Source organism: Syzygium oleosum, unplaced genomic scaffold (genome assembly GCF_021117445.2).
Source record: "Syzygium oleosum isolate NSW1041296 unplaced genomic scaffold, Sole_v2.1 Sole_v2.06, whole genome shotgun sequence".
Lineage (NCBI taxonomy): Eukaryota > Viridiplantae > Streptophyta > Magnoliopsida > Myrtales > Myrtaceae > Syzygium > Syzygium oleosum.
This window is the reverse complement of record NW_026607490.1, coordinates 5991049-6016700: the sequence shown is the minus strand read 5'-3', so window position 1 is coordinate 6016700 and position 25652 is coordinate 5991049. Positions and strand designations below refer to the sequence as shown.

Below are 25652 nucleotides of genomic sequence, written 5' to 3'. Positions count from 1 at the left end.
CTAATTCTCGACCTTTCCACACTCGTCGCCTAGATCTAGAAGTCTCGCCACAAAGAGGTGCCTTCGCCACGGCTGAACGCTGGTAGACTTGATTTCATTTCAAACTTAAGCTGACTTACTCACTTTGAGTTTGAGGAGATGTTAGAGATTTTTATATATCTTCTAGAGATATTTAGAATATTTTCTTTGATTTTCTCTATCTATTTTGATTATGCCTATTCGATTTGATTTCTTTAGATAGTTTTCCATTAAAAGCCAACAAATAGGTTCTTCATGTACCCTTTTTTATACATCGAAATATACACAAATTATCCTTTCTTCTCGTTCATTATTTTCTCAACTGATATAATGAAGAGTCTATATTTCATTTATTCTTTCTATCTCTTCGTAATCGTACCTATAGTTGTAATGCTAGATACTTGACAATAAAGGCTATTAAATCGTAGTTTTGAACATATTTTTGGATGCATTGGCTTCTGTAAAGGTTGAGGTGATCCACGCTCTTTTTATGGTGCATGTAAGAGGTTGCTAGCATTTCTTAAATGCTTTTCGATGTTAAGCTTACAATGCATCCGATTGGTGTAGGCATCCTAAGTTCAAGGATTGAAATGATGACAAATTAAGTTTGTGGACCATATTACAGACTGCAAGGTGGAGAAAACAAAGCTCTCATCCTGATTTTGTTTTTCCTTGTTTTGTTGCTGATACATTCAAAAATTGGAAAAGAAAGATGAGCACTGTACTTTTTGGCTACAATCATCGGCCAGAAACAAAAATGTGTAACAATGGAAAGGAAAGAACAGAAAAGAAAAGATAAGCCACCAACATCTTAAGCTCATCCTAATCCTAATATGCAAAACTGTGACTGCCCTACTGACATATTCCTCAGCTCAACCCAAGTTTTCATTTGCTTGACTCTTGAATCAGGATTTGACACAGAACTTCATTCCCGAGGTGATCCATTGTGTGGTTTTTGCTCATAAGCTTTGATGGCGCATCAATGAAGCGAGTTGCTCATAAGTCTGTCCCTGAGACACAGGGGGACCAAAAGTTGAATTGCCTGTTACTGTTAGCATCCATCTTGTTTCTGTCTCATCCATTGCATCACCATTGCTTCCCGAAGCTCCGGCACTCGACGAACCTGTCGGTGATGTGAGAGTCTCATTCGGCTCCGAGGGACTGATGAATTTCCCTCTATTGTTGGCATATCCATCATGTTCCTGTTGGACACCCATTGCATCGTCATTGCTTGCAGAACCAACTGCACTCGACGAACCTATCGGTGATGTGAAAGTCTCATTCTGCTCCGAGGGACCGATGAATTTCCCTCTATTATTAGCATATCCATCATGTTCCTGTTGGACACCCATTGCATCGTCATTGATTGCAGAACCTATTGCACTCGACGAACCTATCAGTGATGTGAAAGTGCTGTTAATTGCAGGTGGAAGCCTCAGGTGATACCAACCGATTGGATCTTGATGAAAGACAAAATGCCGTTGTGTATTCCTCATGATTGCAGTAGATTGCAGGGTGGGGGCCCCTGCAACTCCAACATGGGGTGAGTTTAAATGGTCTCTAAGATGGAGGGCTGAATCGGCTGCAGCTGCAGGGCGTGGATGTGGAAGGGCTTCCAACTGAGAGAGGTTGTTGGATTCTTGAGTCATTTGTGAATTCTCGAATCCAGATTGTTGCAACGTACAGAATGTCGTTTCTGTGCTACTCGGAAAGCTGCTCTGGCTCAACTCAAGCAACCGGCGGACGCTGCTCAGAAGCTTGATGTAGTTTCTGTCGAGGGCTGCTGAAGGAAATTCAAGATAGTGCCTCCTGAGAAGAGACTAACAATAAGCATTACTTCCCATTAATGGATGGAATTATCAGTTTCTACCATATGACTAAACCTGCGAAAGTCATTTATCTATACTATAGTTCAGCATCATATAGTAACAGGAAATACTGGAGTATGTGGCCAATGAATCGAACAGGATAATAAAGTACCGGCACATAAGAGCTTGGCCGGCGGTGAAATCATCCGTCTTTATCCAAAACGAGGGACGCTGTGGCTGCGGATCAGTCTCCTTGTAGAAGGTGGGTGGCCGGTGTAACTGCACGATGGTGACAGTGATTGGATCGCATTAGTATTATGGGGAAAAATGCTGGATATTCAGTCACATAAAATCCCAGGGTCAAAAGATACCATTTGCAACCTCTATTTCGAGGATTCCCGGCTTGTTTTCTTCAATAGTGGCTCTTATAGCGGAAATGTTCCGCCAGTGTATCTCCATCTTATTCTTCAGACCGTTCGTGAGCACTTCCCAGACTAATTTCCTCGATGCGAAGTAGAACTTTCCTACCAAATCTGGTTCATGTTCTGAAGCAAACTGCACATACGTATACCATTGATTACTTAACGCGAGGAAAGAAAAGGAGGAAAATTTCTGCGCTTCTCCATCAATCGTAAATTGCGTAGAACTGACATTGAATCTTAATTACCTGCCACGAACCGATTCTGATTAATGTAGAAGGAACATGCGCGGGTTTTAACTTCTCTCTCTCGCCAAGATTTGATTGCGGGTAATTGACTAGTGCCTGAGTACGAAAGGGCTTTGATTTCTGGGACAGAGCTGTCCGCACTTGGTTCATATAAGAGTCGTCCTTATCGAGCCTTAGCCGCAGAGGCAGGGTCTCGGCGAGTTCTTTAGCCTGCAAAAAAGATAACAGTAGATCACACCCAAAAAGTGCCAGACATCGTGCACGGCAGAAAAGTTTCTCGTCCACGCAGGTCAAGAACCCGTCAAACCAAGAAGAAGACCCAGATGGCACATTGGCATTGGCATTACTATCATGATACATTCCATCTTTTTTGCCTTTTGATGATTCTTGATATCATCATAAGACTCACAGAGAAGAAGAAGAAGAAGAAGAACCTGGTCGCCAGATTCTGGTGGAGGTTTGGATGGTGACGGCATGACAATGCTGCGGTTGGCTGAAACCGTTTGATGAAGTTGGGAACCAAATGATAATGACGAGAGGAGAGAGGGTTGTTATGAGGATGAAGCGGAAACTCCCCAGAAGCAGAGAGAAGAGTGACAGCACTGCGCTCAACTCTGCAAAAAAGAAGTGCCAACACCCAGAATCACAAAATCTGAAGAAGCCAAAGTATAGCACCATTGAAAGAAAAAGAGAGAGCCCACATGAATATGTCACAATCATGCATGAGCTAATCTAAATTTCATATGCATGCCTATATTTTTAAGTACTAATGCCCCAAGGAAAATCCCAAATAGACATGTATGCATTAAACTCCTCTCTCACACATACTCGGTTCCATGACTAAGTGTCGGATTCGAGTCGTTTTCATTTGACGTTTTTCAAGAAGATACATCGAGTCACATATCTCTCTCTGCAGAGTGAGTCCCGTACCCAGTTCGACAGATAAAATCGATGCTATCCACTTTCTTTTTGTGTTGGTATTTTTCGGTATACTTTTTTATGCTCTTTCAGTTGCTTTATTTTGTGTCTATCAATTTATTTTTTATAGGTTTGATAAGTTTGATCAGTTTAAAGTTAAAAGTGATTGTAATATCTCATAGCCATGCAAAAGAGTAGTCCTCCTAAACGATTACTTTGCACATATCAATAATTCTCTACCATTTGATGTTCTACAATCAAAAGATAGAAAAAAAAACAGAGAACCTTCATGAGTTGTCTGAACTGGAGTTCTACAAAATCTGACTACTGTGTCTTTGCTGGGGAAGATGAAGCAAATCTTTTTCTGAACTTGATTCCCTCAATGGCATTAACTTAATAAAGAAAAAAACGGCGAAAGGACTCTAAAAGTGCTAAAAGTTGTCTCTGGTCCTCACTTTAATGCCAAAAGTTTTCGCCCGATCACTTAAGTACCAAATCGAAAAAAAACAATCACTTAAGTGCCTCCGACGATAACTTCCGGCCATAAGTCTTACGTGGCATTTGTAATTAAATGTTTATTCCAAAAGGTTCCTCCACGTTGTCGATTCTACTCATCATCACTTCCTGGAGACTCTAATCACCAAACTGTGGCTTTTGATCAGATTTATTAACAAGGGAATACTTCTGCCTTCTTGTTTTTTGAGTTAGTGGATTTCCGGCGATTCGGATCGGAGTTGGTACTTAAAGGATCGTTTTTTTTTTTAAGTGACACTTAAGTGAGCGCGGTATACAACTTTTGGCACTTCTAGCGTTCTTCTCCAAATAAAAAACCTAAAATGGAATTAACCCGAAAGAAAAAAAAAAAAAAACAACTTGCTTCATTGAATTCATAAAAAGCGGCTTGTATGGTTAAAATGACAGACAATGACCAACAAATAGGGATCAACGTTTCCGGCTTGCATGGTTAAAGAAAAGATTTGGCTTATGTAAAGGTTGAAGTGATCCATCTTTTTTTTTATGGTGAATGTCAGAGATTTCTAGCTTTATTTTATAAATTGAAGTGCCAAATTCAGGTACTGACAAAAAAAATTTCTTTAATGCCTTTCGATATTAAGTTTACAGTGGTAGGCATCCTAAGTTCGAGCATTTGAATTGCTGACAAATTAAGTTTGCGGCCCATATTACAGACTGCAAGGTGGAGATAAGATTGTACTCATCCCAATTTAGTTTTCAGCAACAAAACTTGGAAAAGAAACGAAGAAGACCCCACTTTGGCTACAATAAAGAGCAGAAAAGGAAAAAAAAAGAACAGAAACGAAAAGAGAAGCCCCCAACATCTTCAACTCAGCCTAATCTCAAGTTGAAAAACTGTGACTGCCCTACTGATGAATTCCTCAGCTCAACCCAAGTTTTCACTCCTTGAGTCTTGAATCAGAGTTTGACACAGAACATCATTTCCAAGGTGATCCACCGTGCGGTTTTCGCTCGTAAGCTTGATGGCGCATCAAAGGAGCAAGTTGCTCATAAATTTGTTCTTCAGACACAGATGGACCAAAGTTGAATTGCCCGTCGATGCTAGCATATCCATTATGTTCCTGTCCAACTCCCATTGCATCGCCATGGCTTGCAGATCCTACTGCAAACGAACCTACTGGTGATGTGAAAGTGCCATTCGGCTCTGGGGGACCGAAGATGAGTTGCTGGTTATTGTTAGCACATCCATCCATTGAATTGCCATTGTTTGCAGAACCTACTGCACTTGGCGATCCTATCGGTGATGCGAAAGTGCCATTCTGCTCCGAGGGACAGATGATGTATTGCCCGCTACTGTTCGCGTATCCATCATGTTCCTGTTGGAAACCCATTGCAACGCCATCGCTTGCAAAACCTACTGCACTCGGCATACCTGTCGGTGTTGTGAAAGTGCCATTCTGCTCCGAGGGACCAATGATGAATTGCCCGCCACTGTCAGCATATCCATTATGCTCCTGTCTGACACCCATTGCATCACTATTGCTGGCAGAACCTATCGCACTCAGCGAATCTATGGGCAATGCGAAAGTGCCGTGAATTGCAGGTGGAAGCCTCGGGTGATATGAACTGATTGGATCGGAGAATAACCGCCGTTGTGCTTGTGTATTCCTCATGATTGCAGGAGTCTGCAGGGGGAGGACCCCTGCATCTCCAACATAGGGCGAGTACAAATCTTCTCTATGATAGAGGGCTGGACTGGCTGCGGCTGCAGGGTGTAGAGGCGGAAGGGCTTCGAACTGGGAGAAGTCGCGAGGTACTTGATCCCATGGAGTCATTTGTGAATTCTCCAATCTGTGGTTTTCGAGATGTCGAGAATCCAATACTGTGTTACACCAACAAATTGAGAGTGAAGAAAGTGAGCCTGTGATTGTTTTGAGACAAATTTCCAGTTTTGATTTATGCATATTTAGTGAAAAGGGAAGACTATATGAAACATAAGGGAGGGACAGAAACATATGACGTAAAGGTGACGAATAAAGTGATCATATTCCACAGGTATCTCTATAGAAGTAAAAAAGAAGTAAACTCTCAAGGTGACTAAAACTTTCTCGCCAAGAACCACGACGAGGACGCTCCATACCTGACATTGGCGGGGTAGAATTTTTCCATTGAAGGGCTTGTTGCTTCGCTGCTTCATACGATCGTCTCTGCTGGGGGGTCAACGCCGGCAGATTTGCGCTTTGACGAAGGACCTGACGCGCTTGTGGCATCGCGATTGCTAATCTTGGGGGATATATATCCAAATTAAAGTGTTGCAACGTGCAGAATGTGGTTTCTACACTGCTCGGAAAGCCGCTCTGGCTCAACTCAAGCAAACGGCGGTCACTGTTCAGAAGCTTGACGTAGCTCTTGTCGAGGGCCGCTGAAGGAAATTCAAGATAGTGTCTCCTGAGAAGAGACCAAGAATAAGCATTACTTCATATTGGATGGATCAAATTATCAGTTTCTATTATATGACTAAACCTGTGAAGTCATTTATGTACACTGTAGTTCATTATCATATAGTGACAGGAAATACTGAAATATGTGGCTGATGTACCCAACAAGATAATGTAAGTACCTGCACATAAGAGCTTGGCCGCCAGTGAAATCATCCGCCGAGATCCAAATCGAGTGATGCCGGGGCTGCGGATCAGTCTCCCCGTAGAAGGTGGGCGGCTGGTGCAACTGCACACGACAGTGACTGGATCACATTAGTATTATGGTAAAAAATGCCAGATCGTAACTCAAAAAATTCGTGGGTCGAAAGATATAATTTGCAACCTCAATTTCGAGGATTCCCGGCTTGTTTTCTTCAATAGTGGCTCTTATAGCAGAAATGTCCGACCATGGTATCTCCATCTTATTCTTCGTTCCGTTCGCGAGCACTTCCCAGACTAATTTCCTCGTTGCGAAGTAGAACTTTGCTACCAAATCTGCTTCATGTACAGAAGCAAGCTGCACGCGTATACACCGTTGGTTACTTAACAAAAAGAAAGTGACAAAAGAAAATTTCTGCTCTTCCTCATCAATTGTAACTTATCAAGAAGTTGCTAGAATATTAAAAAAAAAATTAAATAGAACAGCTGAAGCGTCTAAAATAATTAGCAGCCATTCCACAAAATTTTACATTGGTCCAAGTTTAAATCTTTTTCAAACGTTAGGCCAAAATCTAGCTGAGATTATTAAAATATTTAAATATTAAACCACACCGTTGTCTAACGGCTTAATAGTTAAGTACAGTTGGGAGCGGAGTCACAAAATATTACAGGACCGAAACCAAGTCGGTAGTTACCTGGCACGAACCAATTCTGATTAATGTAGCAGGAATGTGTGCGGCTTTTAACTTCTCTCTGCGTTGAAGTTCCGCTAGGGGGTCACCGACCTGTGCAGGTTGACGAGAGGGCTTTGATTTCTGGGGCCTTCCCATTCTTGCCTGGTACACGAAAGAGTCGGTCTTATTGAGCCGTAGCCCCAGCAGAGGCAAGTTCTTGAGAGTCTCAGCGAATCTCTTAGCCTGCAGAAAGACAGCAGTAGATCATGAACATCCAAAAAAGATTCGGAGATCTCTTCGTGCATGGCAAGAAATTTTCAAACTTGTCTACGCAGTTCAACGATCTGTTAACCCAAGAAGAGACCCAGATGACGCATCGACATTATCATCACCATTGTGCATTACATCTTTTCGCTTTTTGATGGTTCTTGACATCATAAGCATCCAAAAAAGAAGAGGAAGAACCTGTTTGCGAGATTCTGGTGTAGGCTTTGATGGTGACGCCATGACCATTCTTCGGTTGACTGAAACCGTGAGATGAGATTGGGAGCAAAATAAGGATGAAGAGAAGAGAAGAGAGGGGAAGAGAAGAGAAGAGAGAGGGCTGTTGGTATGATGATGGAAGTAAAACCGGTTGCAGAGACGAGTGAGAGCAGTGCACGCAACTCCGCTTCTATTTATAGATCCAGAAAGAAGCCAACACCAGATTCTGAAAATCTAAAGGAGAAAAAAAGAGAGAGCCCACATGAATACGTCACAATCTTGCATGGGCTAATCTATTATATACATATACATACATACCCAAAAGAAAATCCAAATGGACATACGTATTCTATGACTAAGCGTTGGATTTGAACCGTTTTCATTTAACCATGTTAAGAAAACCATATGGAGTCGATGTATATCTCTCTACAGAGTGAGTCTGGTGACCGGTTTAATAGAGAAAACCAATCACAAATTGTAACGTTCAACCTTTCTTTTTGTGTCGGTATATTCCGAGATGCTTTCACATATTCTCTGGGTTGCTTTACTTCGTGTGGATCGATCTGTTTTTTTCAGATGTGATAAATTTTATCCATTGAAAGTGGTTGTAAGCAATATCCCTCTGAGAAGTCCTAATCCGATAGATAAAACGGTACTCTCCAATACTTGATTTTCCAGCATAAAAGAAAAAGATTAAGTAAAGAGAAAATCTCGAGTGAATTTAAGAGTCCTGCGAGATCTGACTACTGTCTGTTTGTTGGGGAATATGAGGCAAAATCTATTTTTGAAATTTTATTCACTCGTCCAACCTTAACGGAATTAACTTAGTAAAGAAAAAAAAAAAACACCCGGCAATTCAATTCCCTCCAAATTTCCAGATATATTGCAAGTTTTTTTTTTTGCCCAAAAAAAATTATGTAGATAACTTAGCAATTAACAAGCTCATGTTTGACTGTGGTTGAGAGAAACATAGGAGGCATCTAGTGTGACTTTTATTAACATAAGAGTTTTATTTCATGCTTCTCACTTTCAATTGTACATTCTTTGTAGGTTCAAGGAACTAGTTAAGATTAGAGCATAAATTAGAACCAGAAGGTCATCCTCTTATATTAGCTTCTTCAGATTGTAATTTGGGCATTTGAGTGGAAATATGCACTCATAAGTTTTCTGGGTTACTTAAATTTTTCATGCAGAAATGCCATTGCGAAGCATATTTTACGTCGTGTGATAGTTATTTTTCCGTAACCCCAAAAAAGATTAATCTCCAATATCATAATTTTTTATTCATGCATTTAGTAGAATTCATCGTTAAACCTTAAATTCAAAAATTCATATCTAAACTGAAAAACGAATTCATTATCAAAATTCACGACATGAAATATAAAGCTTATGCAAACTAGGTATCAATAGGAACGAGTTAGAATTTCGCGAATTTCCCTAACATAGAGGCTCGGGGGCAGCCCCTGGTCGAAAGCATGAGAGCCGTCATGTCACTTAAAGCCATAATAGAGGCATGCGTCATCAAATTTAAACGTACAGCTCGTCAGATTCAATGACTCAAACATATCATATATGAAGGGGGCACCCCACAACAATTTTTCCTCGAGCCAAACTCAAGCTCCTTTGTCCAATTGCCAATTATCCCCGAGGGAAAATGACATCTCATAAAGAGCAAAGAACTAAAAGTGGGACTTCTTCTTTCTAAAGTGGATAATGATTGAACTGTACATCAACTATGGAAATTTTCTTTACCAAAAAAAAAAAACTATGGAAATTTTGATCCCTTAAAGGTCCATAAGTGTTCAACAGTGGCCGCCGGCCCAAAAGGCAATAGCAAGCACTTGTATGCACTCAATTTGACATTGGCTCAAGTCTCCATATGATTGGGTTCATGTATGCTTTCCAACTAGAAACACCAAAAGGTATGTTTTAAGTAAACATCCATTCTAAAATTTACAGCTTACTAAGTCGCTATTATTCCTTTCTTCATGAGAGGGACATACATGGAATTCGGTTGATAGGAACCACACTTGAAAATTTTCAGGCATTCTAGTGAATCCTACGGACCAATATCAGGTCGATCGCTTGTTCGATTTATTTGGAGTTCACATGATGTTCTAGATAAATGGAATGTTATGTGTTCCAAACTTACTTTAGATTTGCAACCATGTATAGAGATAGTGTAGTATAAAATAAGGAGTTTCTTGCATGTGCACCACTTGGGAACATCCAAGGTCCTCGTCCGAGTCATCTTTAAAAGAGATGATCACATTTGATGGAGGGAGTCATGATGGAAGATCGTCACAATCATTAAAGTAATGGGAGGATTTAGCCAATAGCTTATTCTATAATATGAAAACTTGGGCACGTGCAACTCATTTTTGTACTTAAAAATTGCAGTGCCCGTGGGAGAAAATTGATAAAGATATCATGCGAGGTCATGCAATGACAAGACGGCAGATCAGGACATCTCACCTTTGTGGAGATCCACCAGTTAAGTGAAAGAGATCCAGAGCAACTTCTAGGTAGATGGATAAGCATTGATTGAAGCCATCATTAGTATGTGTGATTATGTATTAATTAATATGATATTCTTATCTAGTAAATAAGTGGAAGGAGTCTGTAGTGTGATAAGATTGAAACTCGTTGGATGTGTAACTTAGATACAAATTTATAAGTAGGCTATTCTATGAATCAATGTCTCTACTTTTTTTTTTTTTTTTGTGTTTTTGGCTAATCCGGAAAAATTTCATGACCCAGAATCCGTTTTCGCAAAACGTTATCAAGGGTGGTTGTCACCTCGTCTCTGCATACCGGGTAAAGTTGGAGAGGCGATCGGAGTGCGAGATGGACAATTACTTTAGTTTCTATTGTTTTTGGGAACTTAAATGTGTCTAGCGGCTGAGTAAAAACGAAAACCTTATTTTTTACGGTGAAACTTTTATGCGTTTTGGGCATACGACATTTCGCAGCGCCCGAAGTTGATTGTGACATGTCAAAGTATTTCGATACTCAATATTGGTTTCGAGTGGACAGAATTGTTGTACTCTCGGTTTACCTGAAAATCTCTTCATTCCAATTTCCGACGATCATTTAATTTAAAGGGATAAGTGCACTTGAAGTCCTAAAATTTGTCATGAAAGTACAATTAAGTCTTAAAACTTTCAAAAAGTGCAATCAAATTTTAAAACTTGTCAAAATGATTTAATCAAGTCCTTCTATTAACTCCATCCAATTAGGCTAATGGAAAATGCTAACGTGTCTTATTTTATTATTTTCTTAAGACACGTGGCGATGCCCACTAAGCGACACGGCAAAAAAAATATTCAAAAAAATAAAAAATACAAACTAAATTAGATTTAAAAAAAGCTAAAATAAAAAAAAATACACATACACACACACAAATTCAACTCAACGGCTATGGCCCTCGCCAGTGGCCACTGAGAAGGGTCCGCCCTAGGTGAGGGTCACCTGGTTTTGGGAAGGCCCAAGTGACCTTCGTCAGCCCTTCCCAGCGGCCACCTATGAGGGCTTGGCCACAACCGTTGATTCGAGTTTGGTTTTTTTTATTAAAAAAATTGGCTTTTTTTTTTATTTTTTAAATTTAATATAGTTTGTATTTTTTTTAATCTTTGAATACTTTTTTCTAACGTGGCGCTCCACGTGTCTCAAGAAGATAATAAAATAAGACACATGAGCATTTTCCATTAGCCTAATTGGACGGAGCTAACGAAAGTACTTGATCGAATCAATTTCGTAAGTTTTATGACTTGATTTCACTTTTTAAAAATTTTAGAACTCAATTATACTTTTATGATAAGTTTTAGAATTTCCTGTACATTTATCTCCAAAATAAATTAGTGCTTTCCACTATTTCTTCCCTTGGGATAGAGTTTGGAAGTGGATTCAAATCAAGCAATTTAACAATATAGGGGTCAGCATCTCCAGCGAACTTTATTATCCATCTAGATGATTACTTTGGCTAGTGATGACTAACTACCCTCACCCCTCCCCCAACGACCTAGAAAATTCAAATTAGGGATGTAATCTTCTTTTTACCATCAAATTGTTGTGCAATTAACCGAAAGTGTCTAACCTTGTGAGTTCAATGAATTCCGCTAAATTATATGCAATAAAAGCCTAAAGAAGTTCTCAAGAATTGAGTGTAAGTCTCTTCTCAATGTCACGTATGAAGTTGGTTTTGGGAATTGTACGGTTTTTACTCCATACATACGATGAAATCACCTAGATTTTGAAACAAAACTACAACAACTGCATAAATAATTGATCAACAGGACCGTCATCACCTCATCTAATTAACAATCTTTTTCGTGATAAAAAAAAGACTAGTGCAGAGACCCGACTATCTCAATACATAAATTAGTGATTTAAAGAAATGTAAGAAGATTCGCTTCTTTAAATCATTTCCAAAGAGCATGTCAACATTTCAATTTATTCTCTATCGACCCTACAAGCTTTTTTAGTCTTGAGATTGATGGAGGACCCTTTCGTGGGGCTGCTCAAAAGCTTCAAATGGATAAGAGAGAGGCTAAGCACACCAAAGGGAATGATTATGAAAAATTAGATAGAAGATGGCACATGCCTCTCTTTCCACACATGAACTTCTCACAAAGTTGCTGTCGATTTCGAGAAGGGGGGCCATCTTTCTTCTGACCCCGGTAGATGACCTAATCACTTTCTAGGAAAGCACAAGTTTGGATTTGATGGGGCATCGATTGTGATTTTGCAGTCGTCACATGCCACTCCCAACATAGATAAATATAGGGCGTGAGGAGAAATTCCTGACATATATCTACATGGTGGAAGAATGAGATGGACTGAAGTGTGCACCAGCTTGGGGATTGGTCCCCACACTCATTTTCGTTTCTTCTTCTCTTCTTTAATGTTTGTGTAACATTTATGCAATATTTTGTGTTCTCATGGCCAATTGTTGTTTTAAGAGAATTTTTAGTGGTACAGTAACGGGAGATCATGAGTTCAAATCTTTATCGACCCTTTATTTGCTTCCTCTGTTATACGTTTCGACTCTTAATCATGGGCCAAAAGTCCAGCCTACGCGTGAGGGTGAGTATTATAAGATTTAGCTATCAAATCACATATTCGTTTAAGAACCTAAACTTTCATATCAGTTGGCTCTGGTCTCACAAAATTTTACAATTTGCATAGAAAATCTTGAAGTAATCGAAAATCTTGAAAGCCGAGACTGTTCCGAAACTCGACTCATTACCATACAGAAGTGATTGATTATGCTTCTTAACTCCCGTGTTCATATCGGTCATACACATTTGTACTAAAAGTAGATCACCTACACTTTTAAGGGTTGAGATCTTGAGTATCATAGCCATGCACACTCCATACCATGCTCTTATTAGAGTAAAATGCAGAATCAAGATACATGCACAGGATCTTTGGTGGGATCCATTTCTTCTGATGATGAGAAGCCATGCGTGGAACTTGGGAACCAAAGTTGCACGTTTCGGTGTCCATCTTTACTCCTTTTGAAACGTATGTCGAAGCATCGAGAATTCCACGTTTGTGTGCTCATGAGTGGAATGCTTTTGCCCTAGTTGAACTCGGGAGTCTTGATTTGATGTTGCAGTTCGTTATTTTGCCCCTCTCCACACTTTCTAATCATGAGAGGGGTCATTGCTCATTGAAATGTCCACGACCCACTTTCAAGATATATATATTCAGGTCGGCCAAGTCTCTTTTATCTTCAAGGAAGGAGCAAGGACCATTCCTATGGTGGATTTTTACTTAAACCCTAGTGAGCTGAGCTTAAACACATTCATAAATTATTATTTTTTCGTTTCGTTTCATGTTGACGTTAAAAAATACATTTATGTATGTCGATTAGGCATACAGTACGAGTTCCGTACCGCCAAGTGCAAATGATTGCATATGTGGACCATTGGCAGCGGGATTTTTGCTCAAACTTTGCTTTGATCCGTGAGATTAGTGAAGTACATTGCGAGTCCGGAATTTCTAATTCAAGATGGGAACATTTACCGGCCAAAGATGCTAATCTCTCGTGATCCTGAAATTCTTCCAAATCTTGAAAAACTACTGCATACCCGATAAGAATTGAAAACGAAAGAAGAAAAGGAATCAAACATGGTCTTTTCTCCAAGGCACTCGAGTGTCAGTCGAAGTTTGGATGAGCTGGAGCTGGAGTTGACACAGAAGTCATAACTCTGCTGGGAGCTCGCACCAACACTGACATGATAACACTTGCAATCCCTTTTTCCACAGCGTGCGTCGGCTGCAAAAGAATCGTCCTTTCCACACTGACTTTGGTCATTGGGACACGTTTGACGATCGAATCGTCGAGCTCCTCGCCTCTTGGTCGAAAGCCTTATGATGAATGAAGGTGATCGGACAAAAGAAGATGGGGCTATGTGTAAGGGGGCTATGTGTAAGCGTTTTCTTATGTGAGATATATTCACTGATATTGAAATTTATCGTAAAAATTAAAATATAAATATTCTTAATAAGTCTAATAGAAGGCTGGCTAGTGGGGTCAAGAATAGCCCGGCTTGCAATGAGAGAGTCTGTGGCTGAGAAATCTATAAATAGTGCTCAAATCTTTCCTCTAACCCGGATGTACAAATAACCTCTCATAAGGAGCAATTATAAAACGCAATTCGCGAGGAATAGTCTCATTGAGCCAGTGATGGGGCAATAGAGGAGATGTACTTGAGTTCTGGATTGTCGCTATCCTGCATTAAGAACAATAAATTCCAAATCAAGTGAGCAAATCTATTTTTATACATTATTGTGTTCTAAATTTTTAGCTATGGAGATTTTACGGTGCCGTTTTCGCAGCTATCGCTATGAACGTTAGGAATACGAGGGTTTTCATTTCTCTAACAGGATCATATGTTCAACTTCCACTTGTGGCATATTATTAATTTCTACGAGTTTCCCATTTTGAAGGTTAACGCTAGTATTTGGGAGAAGATTGTGGTAAGAATAAGGGTAAAATTATCCAAAATGTCCTAAACCCATTGTACTTAGATCAATTCATTAAACCTTTCAATTGTGCTATAATATTTAGTATTAAACCTTTTGACGATTTGCCAATTAAGTTATAAACCTTTATTTGTGTCAATTTATTCATACACCTTTTGAAGATTTGCCAATTTAATTCTAAACCTATTATTTGGATATTTGGCCGGAATGATTACATTGACAAATAGTCAAAAGGTTTATGACTAAATTGACAAATCATCAAGAAGTTTATGATTAAATTGGCAAATCGTCAAAGGGTTAAGGAATAAACTGGCACAATTGAAAGATTTAAAACTGAATTGACATTCATACAATATGTTTAAAACTTTTTGGACAATTTTCCCTAAAAATAATATATGCATAATGTTGTTATTAGGGGTGGGCAAAGAAACCGGGAACCACCCGGAATCGGATCGGATCGGAACCGGTGGTTCTTGTGGGGACCGATCTGGTTCTCAGTTCCAATTCACTAGAACCAATGAGTACTGATCCGGTTCCCAGTTCTAGGCGTGGAACCGTCCGCCTACCCATTCGGACCGGATCGGTAATATATATAACTTTTAAGAAAATTTCCAACCAAAAAAAGAAAAAAAACATTTTAAGAAAAATGAAAACCCTAAAATCCCTAATCTAAAGCTCAACGCTCATTAACTAAGTGCTCGTCTTATCTTACTCTTACTTTGTTTAAGTCGTCTCTCTATCTGTCATTCAAGCACTTGACTCTTAAGCTCATCGCCCATCGACTCACTGCCTTGACTTTCAACTCACGGCCACGCCTCCGGCCATTTATCAACTCCCTCTTTTGCTCTCGGTCACCTCCATTTGCGTGAAACTTGGTGAGACAGATTCCATGGACTCACCCGGGAACAGGATAGGACCGACGGTCCGATTCTCAAGTGGATCCATGGAACCAACGGGCGGTTTTCAATTCTAATTTTTAGGAACAAATCCTTAGTGAGCAGTTCCCGGTTCCATGGTGGGAACCGACCACCCGGACCATGCTCACCCCTAATTGTTGTTAATTGGCATCAACACAAAGATTGCTTTGCAACGAATCCGTGCTTTAAAATCGACGACACATTTTTGTATTTCAACACTCGTTGCCATCCATCGAGATGTTTGAGCATGTCACGAGAACCTCTTTTTGTATGAGGTTGGCATTTCGGACATCTCAAAGCACACCATAAACCCGATCAAGCCATCGCATTCTCAACGCCCCACCGCGACCCGAGAATCGCAGGGCGGGAGACCAGTACCGATAGTTCCGACATCATTTTCGCAGCCCGGGGGCTCGGACCCACGCCTAGAATCCACGAATGCAAACCAACATCGATTCTCAACCAATTTGGCTAACCCCATTCCAGTTCTCCGAACAACCTTAAAAAAAAAACGGGGTCCAATCATCAAACTTCAATGGGCCCGTTACCTTCCCGATGGGCCGGGCCGGACAACGTAAGCCCGGCCCACTATCCGTTCTTCGTAGCGTTGACCTTTCGATCCCAATTGGCGCGTTCACGCTAATCGCCCGATCATTCGCCCTCCTCCTTCCTACTTCGTGTTCAACTTCGCTCCCACTCTCCGCGGGCGCTTCAGATTCTTTCCCTCTGCGTGAAAAGCTTCGATCTTTCCCCGTTTGATGTGGTCCATTCCCTTGAAATTCTATTGGGTTGGGGCCAAATCTGAACGAGGGTTCTTGAATCGGCGCATTGTTGCTGCTGGGTAGCGATGGATATCCAGCGGAAGAGAGTTCAGCTCCTGGTCTTCGTCGCCGGCATCATCGCACTCAGCATCACGGGTACTGTAATTTTGCATAGATCTGCTCTACCGCGTTCGGTCTGTAAATATCGTTCCTTCTCCCCCGCAACCGCAAGTTTTGAGGAGTTTAGATCTTGGTCCGAACTGGGTTTTGGTGAAATTGAAGCGATTGTGCAGTTTGGTTTCCGTGATGTGCGAGTTCGAGTCTTGGGCTGCAATTCTTTGTTTGAATACAGAATTGGGTGATCAGTGTTCCTGCTAGTCGAATCATGGTGCTTGTGCTTGTGGGTTTTGTTTAGAATCTCTTTTTCCTAATTTTGGGAATGTGATGTTGAAGTAGATCGATAAGGGGGTAGGTAGTTCATGAAGTATTCTACTTGATGTAAATTTCGTATTTTTCCGTGATCGGCGCATCCTATGTTGTTGGGTGATGAAGTGTTGAGTTTTTGCAATCTCTTGAAGATCCAGTTGTTATCATGTCGCAGTAATCCGGCCGAATTGTCGATAGTAGATAGTATCTTGCTGAAATAAATGTAAATTATGCCCATTAATGTTGTTTCCATTTGCTTAGAGCATCTAACAGGGATCCAATTTAATTTGTGACAGCCTAGACGGTAACATGTACGGAAACATTTCGATTTTCAAACTGCGTATCCCCTGTTATTTCTTAAGCGACTTAGTAGATTTTAGTGTACATTTTGTTGATCAACATCAGTCACGCAACGTGACAACGAGAATTCGAGTAGGATGTTGGAGAGATAATTGCCAGAGCTTGCTTATAATCATCCACCGAGCTGGAGGAATCATGTGATTACATTGGTTTCTTTTATGGTTTTTTGAGATATGTGTGTTAAGGCTCTACAATGACCTGTGGATTTTCTTTTTCAATCTTTTGGCATCTATGAAAAGTGATGATGTTTACCAACCTTTGGTCTTTTGCAGCTGAAAAATGCCGAGAGCTCATGGGGGAGGAGGCATCGTCCCAGAGCGGAAAGTTTACATTATTAAATTGCCTTGACATGGGCTCTGGAACCCTTGCATGCTCAGTGAAGGAGGGTGTGAAGCTCTATTTCTACAACATACGGGCGGCCCATGTCGAAAGGGCTAGGCACCTCGCAATGGAGACTGCAATTGTCGACGCATTATCACAAGGGTTAACAGCCAAGGACGCGGCCACGCAGGCGCAGAAAGAAGGGGCCAAAGCGGCAAAACTCGCGAGTCGGCAGGCCAAACGCATAATAGGACCCATCATATCTTCAGGGTGGGATTTTTTCGAAGCTATTTACTATGGCGGTACGGTGACAGAGGGTGTTCTCAGGGGGTCTGGGACTCTGTTTGGTGCTTATGCTGGAGGGTTCCTTGGCGAGCAGAGACTTGGGAAGTTCGGATATCTGGTGGGAAGCCATCTAGGCAGTTGGGTTGGAGGTAGGATCGGGCTTATGGTTTACGATGTCGTCAATGGAGTGCAATTCTTGCTTCAGTTTGTTCAGCCTCAAGAAGAGGAAGCAGGAGTTAATGAATCCCCAGTTTACAAAAGTTTCGAAGGTTCTGAAGAGTCTTATGAAACTCCTTTAGGCAAGAGCTCCGACGCATCCGAAGATTATGATGCTCACGAGTCAGCTACTTACTCCGAGGCTTCTGAAAATTATGATGCTCATGAGTCAACTACGTACTCCGAATCATACGAAGAGTTATAAGTTTTAGAGTGCAGGCTTTCGACGGCAAAATTGGTGAGATTAGTTTTGTATGATTAGAGTAGATAAAATATGATTAAACTGCTCTTTGTGGTTGATCAACATTGTTGTTACTGTATATTACTGTTTTATGTGCATCACAGAGCAGGTTATGATCATATCTTCTTCGAACTATCGCTATCAAGTTGAGCTTTATGAATGTTATTAACGGTGCGCTTGTTCGCGAAAAATCGATAATTTGAAAGATATTTTTCAAAATTGATTGTTTGTATCATTTTAAAAAACCAGTCAACGAAAATATTTCAATCATTGTTGAAGATCTATATACCTAAACATATTTCTGCAATGAGGAAAATATTTTCCAAATCGTTGCTTTTTCATGAATTATATGCAGTCTAAAACTCTAATTATACCTCAGGATAGCATGGGGTTGGTTCAACTATGAGAATGATTTTTGATGGAAGGTTTGATAGACTATCCATTTCGGGTTCATGAGCATATTTCGATACGAAGCTACACTCTTCCAAATCAAGCCACTTCTTACATACAAAGCATTATAACACCAGATCATATTTACCTGATGATATTGGAAAGACAAATCACCTTTAATAATGAAAATTCGCCGACAAGTCTCAATACTAAAATCATACCATAACTGCGGATGATTTCATTCTATTAGGATTTAAATGTCGTTTGAGAAGACTATGATTGATAATCTATCATTTGTGCCTAAACGACTCTGGGTCAGAATTGGGTATCACATTGGAGATTTGTCATAAAAAATATTTCAATCATTGTTGATTTTCTATACCTAAATATATTTTCGTCGATGAGGAAAACATTTTCCAAATCATTGCTTTTTCATGAATTTTATGCACTCTAAAACTCTAATTATACCTCACACTCCTATTTCTTTATATTTTTTTGTTCTTCGGAACAAAAAAAGAACATAAATCCGTTTGGTAACGTCAATTAATTTTTTTATCGCCGAAATAGAAAAGTGGCCAGAGAATAGATTTGGAACAGAAACAAAAAGTAAAATAAATCTACTTCTTTGGTCCCAAAAACAATTTCTAAATCAATGTCATTTTCTTTTTGTCTTTTCTTTTTCTCCTTCCTTCTTCTTCCTCCTCTAGCCGGTCACCAGGCCTCGGCAATGGCTAGCGACTGGCTAGAGACAAGGGACCTTGCCAACCTCGCCCTCAACCTCGTCGGGGCCGGCGAAGTCGACCTTGCCGCCCCTTGTCTCTAGCCGATCACCGTTCATCGACAAGGCCCAGCGACTGGCTAGAAGAGGAAGAAGAAAGGAGAAAAAAAGAAAATTTCAAAAACATCAAAATATCTTAGAAAATTTTAAAAAAACTAAAAAAAATCCCATGTCACAAAAAATTTTAGGGTCGTACCAAATGCTTTTTTATTGTGCAGTTACCAGATACATTATTTTATTTAGAAACTCGTCTAGGGAATAGAAATAGAAAAAACTATTTCTGAAAAATAACTATTCTGGGGAGCAAAAATGTTAACAAACGCATCCTAAACTTGCCATCGAGAATCATTCTCATAGTCGAACCAGCCCCATGCTATCCTTAATAGACTATCCATTTCGAGTTCACGAGCATATTTTGATACGCAACTACAATCTTTCAAATCAAGCCACTACTTACATAGAAAGCATTATAACACCAGATCATATTTACCTGATGATGTTGGAAAGACAAATCACCTACAAAAAATGAAAATTCGCCGATAGGTCTCTTTACTACATCGTACCACAACCGCGGAGGATTTCAATCCATTGGGATTAAGTGTCATTCAGGAAGACCATGATTGATAATCTTTGATTTTTGCCAACACCGACTCTAGGTTAGAATTGGGTATCGCATTGGAGATTTGAATCTCTTTCATCGAAGCTCAATTTCTTGGACACCGATGAGGCAATTCTACCCGCACCGCCATAATTGAACCATATTTTCGGTCATAGATCACTGGGCATGTGAATGTATTGGCGATTGATTGGTGGTTACATCTCCTTTTCAACGGAGGGAGAGAGCCAAAGTCCATGGTCGCACTCAATATATGGAGACGATTAGCTAGCTTCCACAAGAGGGCCCGTCCCAATCAACACGGATGTGGCAAACGGTGTCGTGTGGCTGCCGTGCTCTTCCCACACTACTCATCTCAGCCGCAATCACAATGCCAAACTAATATAAATTGAATTGGAAATTGTACGAGCACTCCAACAACATGTTGTATTGTAAGGGTGAGCAAAAAGAACCATGTGAACCGGACTGAACCGGCCGGTTCTAGGCAGTTCTCGAGGGCACTGGTCCAGTTTTCGATTTCAAAAAATTAGAACCAGTGATTTTCGATCTGATTCGCGGTTCCATGTGTGAAGCCGCCCACCTTGTCTATCCGGATCGGACCGATTTGTTTTTTAATTTATTACAAATCTGTAAAAACTAAAAAGCCATAATCCTTCATTCATAACACAATAGAGGTGTCAAAATGGGTCTTAAACCCATATATGACCCATTTAAAAATAAATGGATCATATAGGGGTCACTTTAATTTTAAAGAGTCAACCTTAAATGGGTTTTAAATTTTAAAGCTTAAAGATAAATGGATCTAAATGGGTTGAGTTTGGAACCCATATCCAACCCACCTACTAGACCCATCCACACACTTTCTCCCTCTTTACAAAAATGTTTAAAAAAAATCGAAATTAAAATTTTTTTTTTCTCTTTTTCTTTTGTTTTTTCTTTTCTCTTCTTTCTTTTTCTTTTTTTTTTTATTCCGGCCAGTGGTCGGCCACGGCGACCGGCCACCTGGGCTGGACGACCTCGCCGGAGGCCGGCGAAGCTCGAGCTCGCGGGCCTCGGGCGAGGCTCGAGCCTCGCCGATCTGGCGAGCCTCGAGCTCGCCCGATTCCGGCGAGCCTCGAGCTCGCCCGATTCCGGCGACCTCGAGGCTCGCCGATCCCGCGAGGCCGGAGCCTTGCCGACCCGTGGCGAGGCTCCACCTCGCCGATCCGGGCGAGACTCGAGCTCGCCGACCTCGGGCGAGCCTCGACCTCGCCGAATCGGGCGAGGTGGAGCCTCGCCGAGGCCTGGCGAGCTCGAGCTCGCTAGCCTCGGCGAGCCTCGAGCCGCGCCTCGGCGAGGCTCCACCTCACCGTGATCCGGCGAGGTCGAGCTCGCCTGAGGCCGGCGAGCTCGTCCTCGCCTATGGTCAATCGCCGGCCACGGCGGCCGGCGATCGGCCAAAAATAAAGGAAAAGGGAAAAAATAAAAATAAAAAATAATTAAAAATTCGATTTAAAAAATAAAAAATATATTAATTTTTTTTATTTTCTTGGATAATGACTTTATGGAAAATATTTTTTAGAAATGTTGCATTTTTCGTAAAACAAACAGAACCTCAATTTTCAAAAAAAATTATAAATTTTTTTCACTAACTTTGTATTGCATAAAATGTTTTAGTAGTATAATTTTAAAAAAAAAATCATAAGAAACAAGTATTCCTAGATTAGGTTAAATATAAAAGTGTTTTAGCAATATGGGTCGGGTCGGGTATGGGTTGGGTATGGGTTGGGTCGGGTATGGGTCGAGATATTTACACTATGAATAAATGGATCATAAACGGGTTAATGGGTCAATTTGGGTCGGACCATTTATGACCCGACCCAAACCCGACCCGACCCACCCGTTTAACAGGTCTACAACACAAACTCTTAGCTCAGTGTTTGATGTATGTTCATGAACAAATGACGTACCATGGTTGCTGAATAAAGCCTATATAGGATGATGGTGATTTTGCTTCCATTGCATTTATGAGTATCTCCATGATAAGAACCTTGAGAGCTAGAACCTGCAGTAGAAGTTTAATTTGAAAACATAGATCAAACACTGATCTGACTATATTACACTGATTTAACGAGAGTATATAACGAAAAATTAAAAATAAAAAAAAAACAGAATATGCCACCGATTCCATTGGCCCACTCGGGAGCCGGATCATCCGGGAACCGATCAGCCCTATGTTGTACTACTAACAAATCGCAATGATAAAAAGTTAAATCAATCCCCTAATTCTTGCATGGAGGGAACTTTGGTGGAGAAGGGCATGGAAATTGACGTTTGAAGAGGCAATAGGAGCGCCATCCACATAAAGATAATATGTTTTCCATTAAAGCTAAAATGAGCTATCCAAGGCATGAAAATGTCAAGGAGATTAGCTCTTCGATTGTCGACCCCGCATTGCCCGAAATGTCGCCATTTTCCATAGAGCGAAGAAGGATGATTCTAGCCAGCGATGTTTCGCCAGGGCAAGCTTGCATGTTGATGCAAGACTAAAGGACAAAAAGCAGCTTTCAATCCCATTCATCGACTCTCGCAAGAAAAGAAGTCCCCAATAGAATTTCACCGTTCACACCGGACTATAGGGCAAAACCTCAGGAAAAAAGGGGTTTCCCATCGCAACGTTCGAGGAGATTTAATCATTCATTCATTGATCGACTCCTTCATTCTTTTCAACTCAAGTTTTGTGGGAAGAAGATAAGTTTTCCTCGTATGTTTGTGGGCAAGATGGTAGTGTCCATTCGATAGAGATTAGAAGGTTTCGTTGATGATATCGAGATTTATATGGGTGAAATGGTTTTCTTTTCTTCTCCTCCATGTAATGACGAGAAAGCCAACCTTAAGTGATTAGATGGTAAAATTTGGACTCATAAAAGACCTGGCTAATTTCATGGATACAGTAATATGCTAGTAAAAGCAAGGATTGATTCGGTAGCCCAACCATTAGATTGTTTGCACACAGTACTACGTTGATCCAACACTTGTCGGGTCTTCCCTTTCCTCTCAATTTTGAAAATCTTAGGTATATTAGAACCTATCATGCACTACACAACATCACACACGATGCTCATTTTCCATACTTATTTGGAGGAAGCAAATGTTTCAATTATTTAAATATTAAATCACACTTTCATCTAATATTTTAAGCTTTTAGAACAATTGATAGTCATCCCACAAATTTCACACACTTTCATCTAATATCTTAAACTTTTAGAACAATTAACAGTAGTCCCACAAATCTCACGCAATATCAGAGCATTTAAATATCAAATCACACTTTCATCTAAAAGTTTAAGCTTTTAAAACAAGCGACAATTGTCCCACAAATCTCATATGGAGGGAATGATAGAATATTTAAATATTAAATCACGCTTTCATCTAAAAGCTTAACCTTTTAGAATAGTCGGCAGTGGTATCACAAAATCTCATATTGTATTAAAGTAGGAGATTCCGAGTTTGAATTTTTCCGGACCACTATTTGTCTTCCCAATGATTAGAGTAGATCAAACATGATTAAACCGCTCTTTGGGGTTGATCAACATTGTCGTTACTGTATATTACTGTTATATGTGCATTACAGAGCAGATTATGATCATATCTTCTTCGTACTATTAAGTTGAGCTTTATGAATGTTATTAATGGTGCTCTTGTTTGTGGAAAATCAATAATTTGAAAGCTATTTCCCAAAAATTGATTGTTTGTATCATTTAAAACAATCAATCAACATAAATATTTCAATCATTGTTGATGTTCTATGCATAAACATATTTTTTGTCAATGAGAAAAATGTTTTCCAAATCGTTGCTTTTCCATGAATTATATGCACTCTAAAACTCTAATTATGCCTCAGGATAACATAGGGTTGGTTCTACTATGATAATGATTCTTGATGATAAGCTTAATAGACTATCTATTTCAATACACAGCTACACTCTTCCAAATCAAGCCACTTCTTACATACAAAGCATTATAACACCGGATCATATTTACCCGATGATGTTGGAAAGACAAATCGCCCAAAAAAATGAAAATTCGCAGATAGGTCTCTTTACTACATCATACCATAACCGCGAAGGATTTCAATCCATTAGGATTTAAGTGTCGTTCGGGAAGACCATGATTGGTAATATATGATTTTTGCGTACACCGACTTTGGGTTAGAATTTGTATTAACATTGAAGATCTGAATCTTTTCGTCAAAACTCAATTTCTTGGAAACCGATAAGGCGATTATACCCGCACCGCAATAATTTAACCATATTTTTTGCCATAGATTTCCGGGCATATGAGTGTATTGGTGACTGATTGGTGGTTACATTTCCTTTTTAATGGAGGGAGCGAGCCAAAATCCACGGTCGCACTCAATAAATGGAGACGATTAGCTAGCTTTACACCAGAGGGTCCCAATCAACACGGATGTGGCAAACGGTGTCGTGTGGCAGCCATGCTCATCCCCCACGACTTTATCTCAGTCGCAATCACAATGCCAAACTAAAATAAAGTGCATTGGAAATTGTATGAGCCCTTCAACATGTTGCACTGTAGGGGTGAGTAAAAGAAATTGTTCGGACCAGAAATCGCCTGGACCATATCAAATCGACCGATTTTGGGCGGTTTCTAAAAGCACTGGTTTAGTTCCCAGTCCTAATTTTTGGAACTGATGTTTTTCGGTCCGGTTTCGATTCCATGTGTGAAACCGCGCACCCGGACCACCCGAACTGGATTAATTTTTTTTAATCTATTACAAATCTGTATAATCTAAATAGCCCTAATCCTTCCTTGAAAACACAAACCTTCGTCTCATCTCAGTGTTTGATGTATGTTCATGAACAAATGCCATACCATGATTGCTGAATAAAGCCGGTATAGGATGATGGTAGTTGTGCTTCCATAGCACCTAGAGTATCCCCATGATAAGAAACATTCAGAGCTAGAACCTGCAGAAGACATTTAATTTGAAAACATACGTCGAACACCGATCTAACGATATTAAATTGATTTAACAAGAGAATATAAGGGCAAATAAAAAAAAAGAAACAGAATATGTCACCGGTTTCATCGGTCCACCTAGGAACCGGGCTCTCTGCTTCGGTTCTCAGTTCCTAGGTGGGAATCGAACCACTCAGGAACCGATCATCCCTATGTTGTAGTAGTAACAAATCACAATAATTAAAAGTTAAATTAATCCCTTAATTCTTGCATCAAGGGAACTTTGGTGGAGAAGGGCACGAAAATTGACGATCGAAGAGGCAATAGGACCGCCATCCACATAAAATTCTTTGATAACATGTTTTCTATTAAAGCTAAAATGAGTTTTCGAAGGCATGAAAATGTCAAGCAGATTAGCTCTTAAATTGTTGACCCCGCATTGCCCGAAAAGTCGCCATTTTCACAGGGCGACGAAGGATGATCCTAGCCAATGATGTTTCTCCGGGGCAGGCATGCGTGTTGATGCAAGACTAAGGACAAAAAGTAGCTTTCAATCCGATTTATCAACTCTCGTACGAAAAGAAGTCCCCAATAGAATCTCAGCGTTCACACCGGACTTTAGAGCAAAACCTCGGGAAAAAGGGGGTTTCCCATCGCAACGTTCGACGAGATTTAATCATTCATTCATTGATCGACTCCATCATT

General features: G+C 40.3%; 5 protein-coding genes across 5 annotated transcripts in view; 1 reads left to right on the top strand and 4 right to left on the bottom strand.

Annotated features, from left to right (window-relative positions):
* LOC115664782 (protein SEMI-ROLLED LEAF 2) overlaps positions 1 to 25652 on the bottom strand; it is a 60683-nt gene that overhangs the window by 6350 nt on the left and 28681 nt on the right. The gene's annotated exons all lie outside the window — the stretch shown is intronic.
* Positions 661 to 2110, bottom strand: LOC115680160 (uncharacterized). Its single transcript, XM_030603905.2, has 2 exons — positions 1999 to 2110; positions 661 to 1827 (listed from the first exon to the last, which is right to left on the bottom strand). Exons 1-2 carry the CDS (start codon positions 2004 to 2006, stop codon positions 978 to 980), a joined length of 858 nt encoding a protein of 285 aa, XP_030459765.2. The 5' UTR covers positions 2007 to 2110; the 3' UTR covers positions 661 to 977.
* On the bottom strand, positions 2187 to 3101 carry LOC130138422 (uncharacterized). Its single transcript, XM_056312455.1, has 3 exons — positions 2928 to 3101; positions 2494 to 2703; positions 2187 to 2381 (listed from the first exon to the last, which is right to left on the bottom strand). Exons 1-3 carry the CDS (start codon positions 2967 to 2969, stop codon positions 2187 to 2189), a joined length of 447 nt encoding a protein of 148 aa, XP_056168430.1. The 5' UTR covers positions 2970 to 3101.
* On the bottom strand, positions 4576 to 7783 carry LOC115680159 (uncharacterized). Its single transcript, XM_030603904.2, has 6 exons — positions 7664 to 7783; positions 7220 to 7441; positions 6709 to 6882; positions 6506 to 6612; positions 6026 to 6333; positions 4576 to 5767 (listed from the first exon to the last, which is right to left on the bottom strand). The coding sequence occupies exons 1-6, from the start codon at positions 7709 to 7711 to the stop codon at positions 4863 to 4865; spliced, it is 1764 nt and encodes a 587-aa protein (XP_030459764.1). The 5' UTR covers positions 7712 to 7783; the 3' UTR covers positions 4576 to 4862.
* Positions 16247 to 18336, top strand: LOC115680300 (uncharacterized). Its single transcript, XM_030604101.2, has 2 exons — positions 16247 to 16508; positions 17411 to 18336. The coding sequence occupies exons 1-2, from the start codon at positions 16439 to 16441 to the stop codon at positions 18163 to 18165; spliced, it is 825 nt and encodes a 274-aa protein (XP_030459961.1). The 5' UTR covers positions 16247 to 16438; the 3' UTR covers positions 18166 to 18336.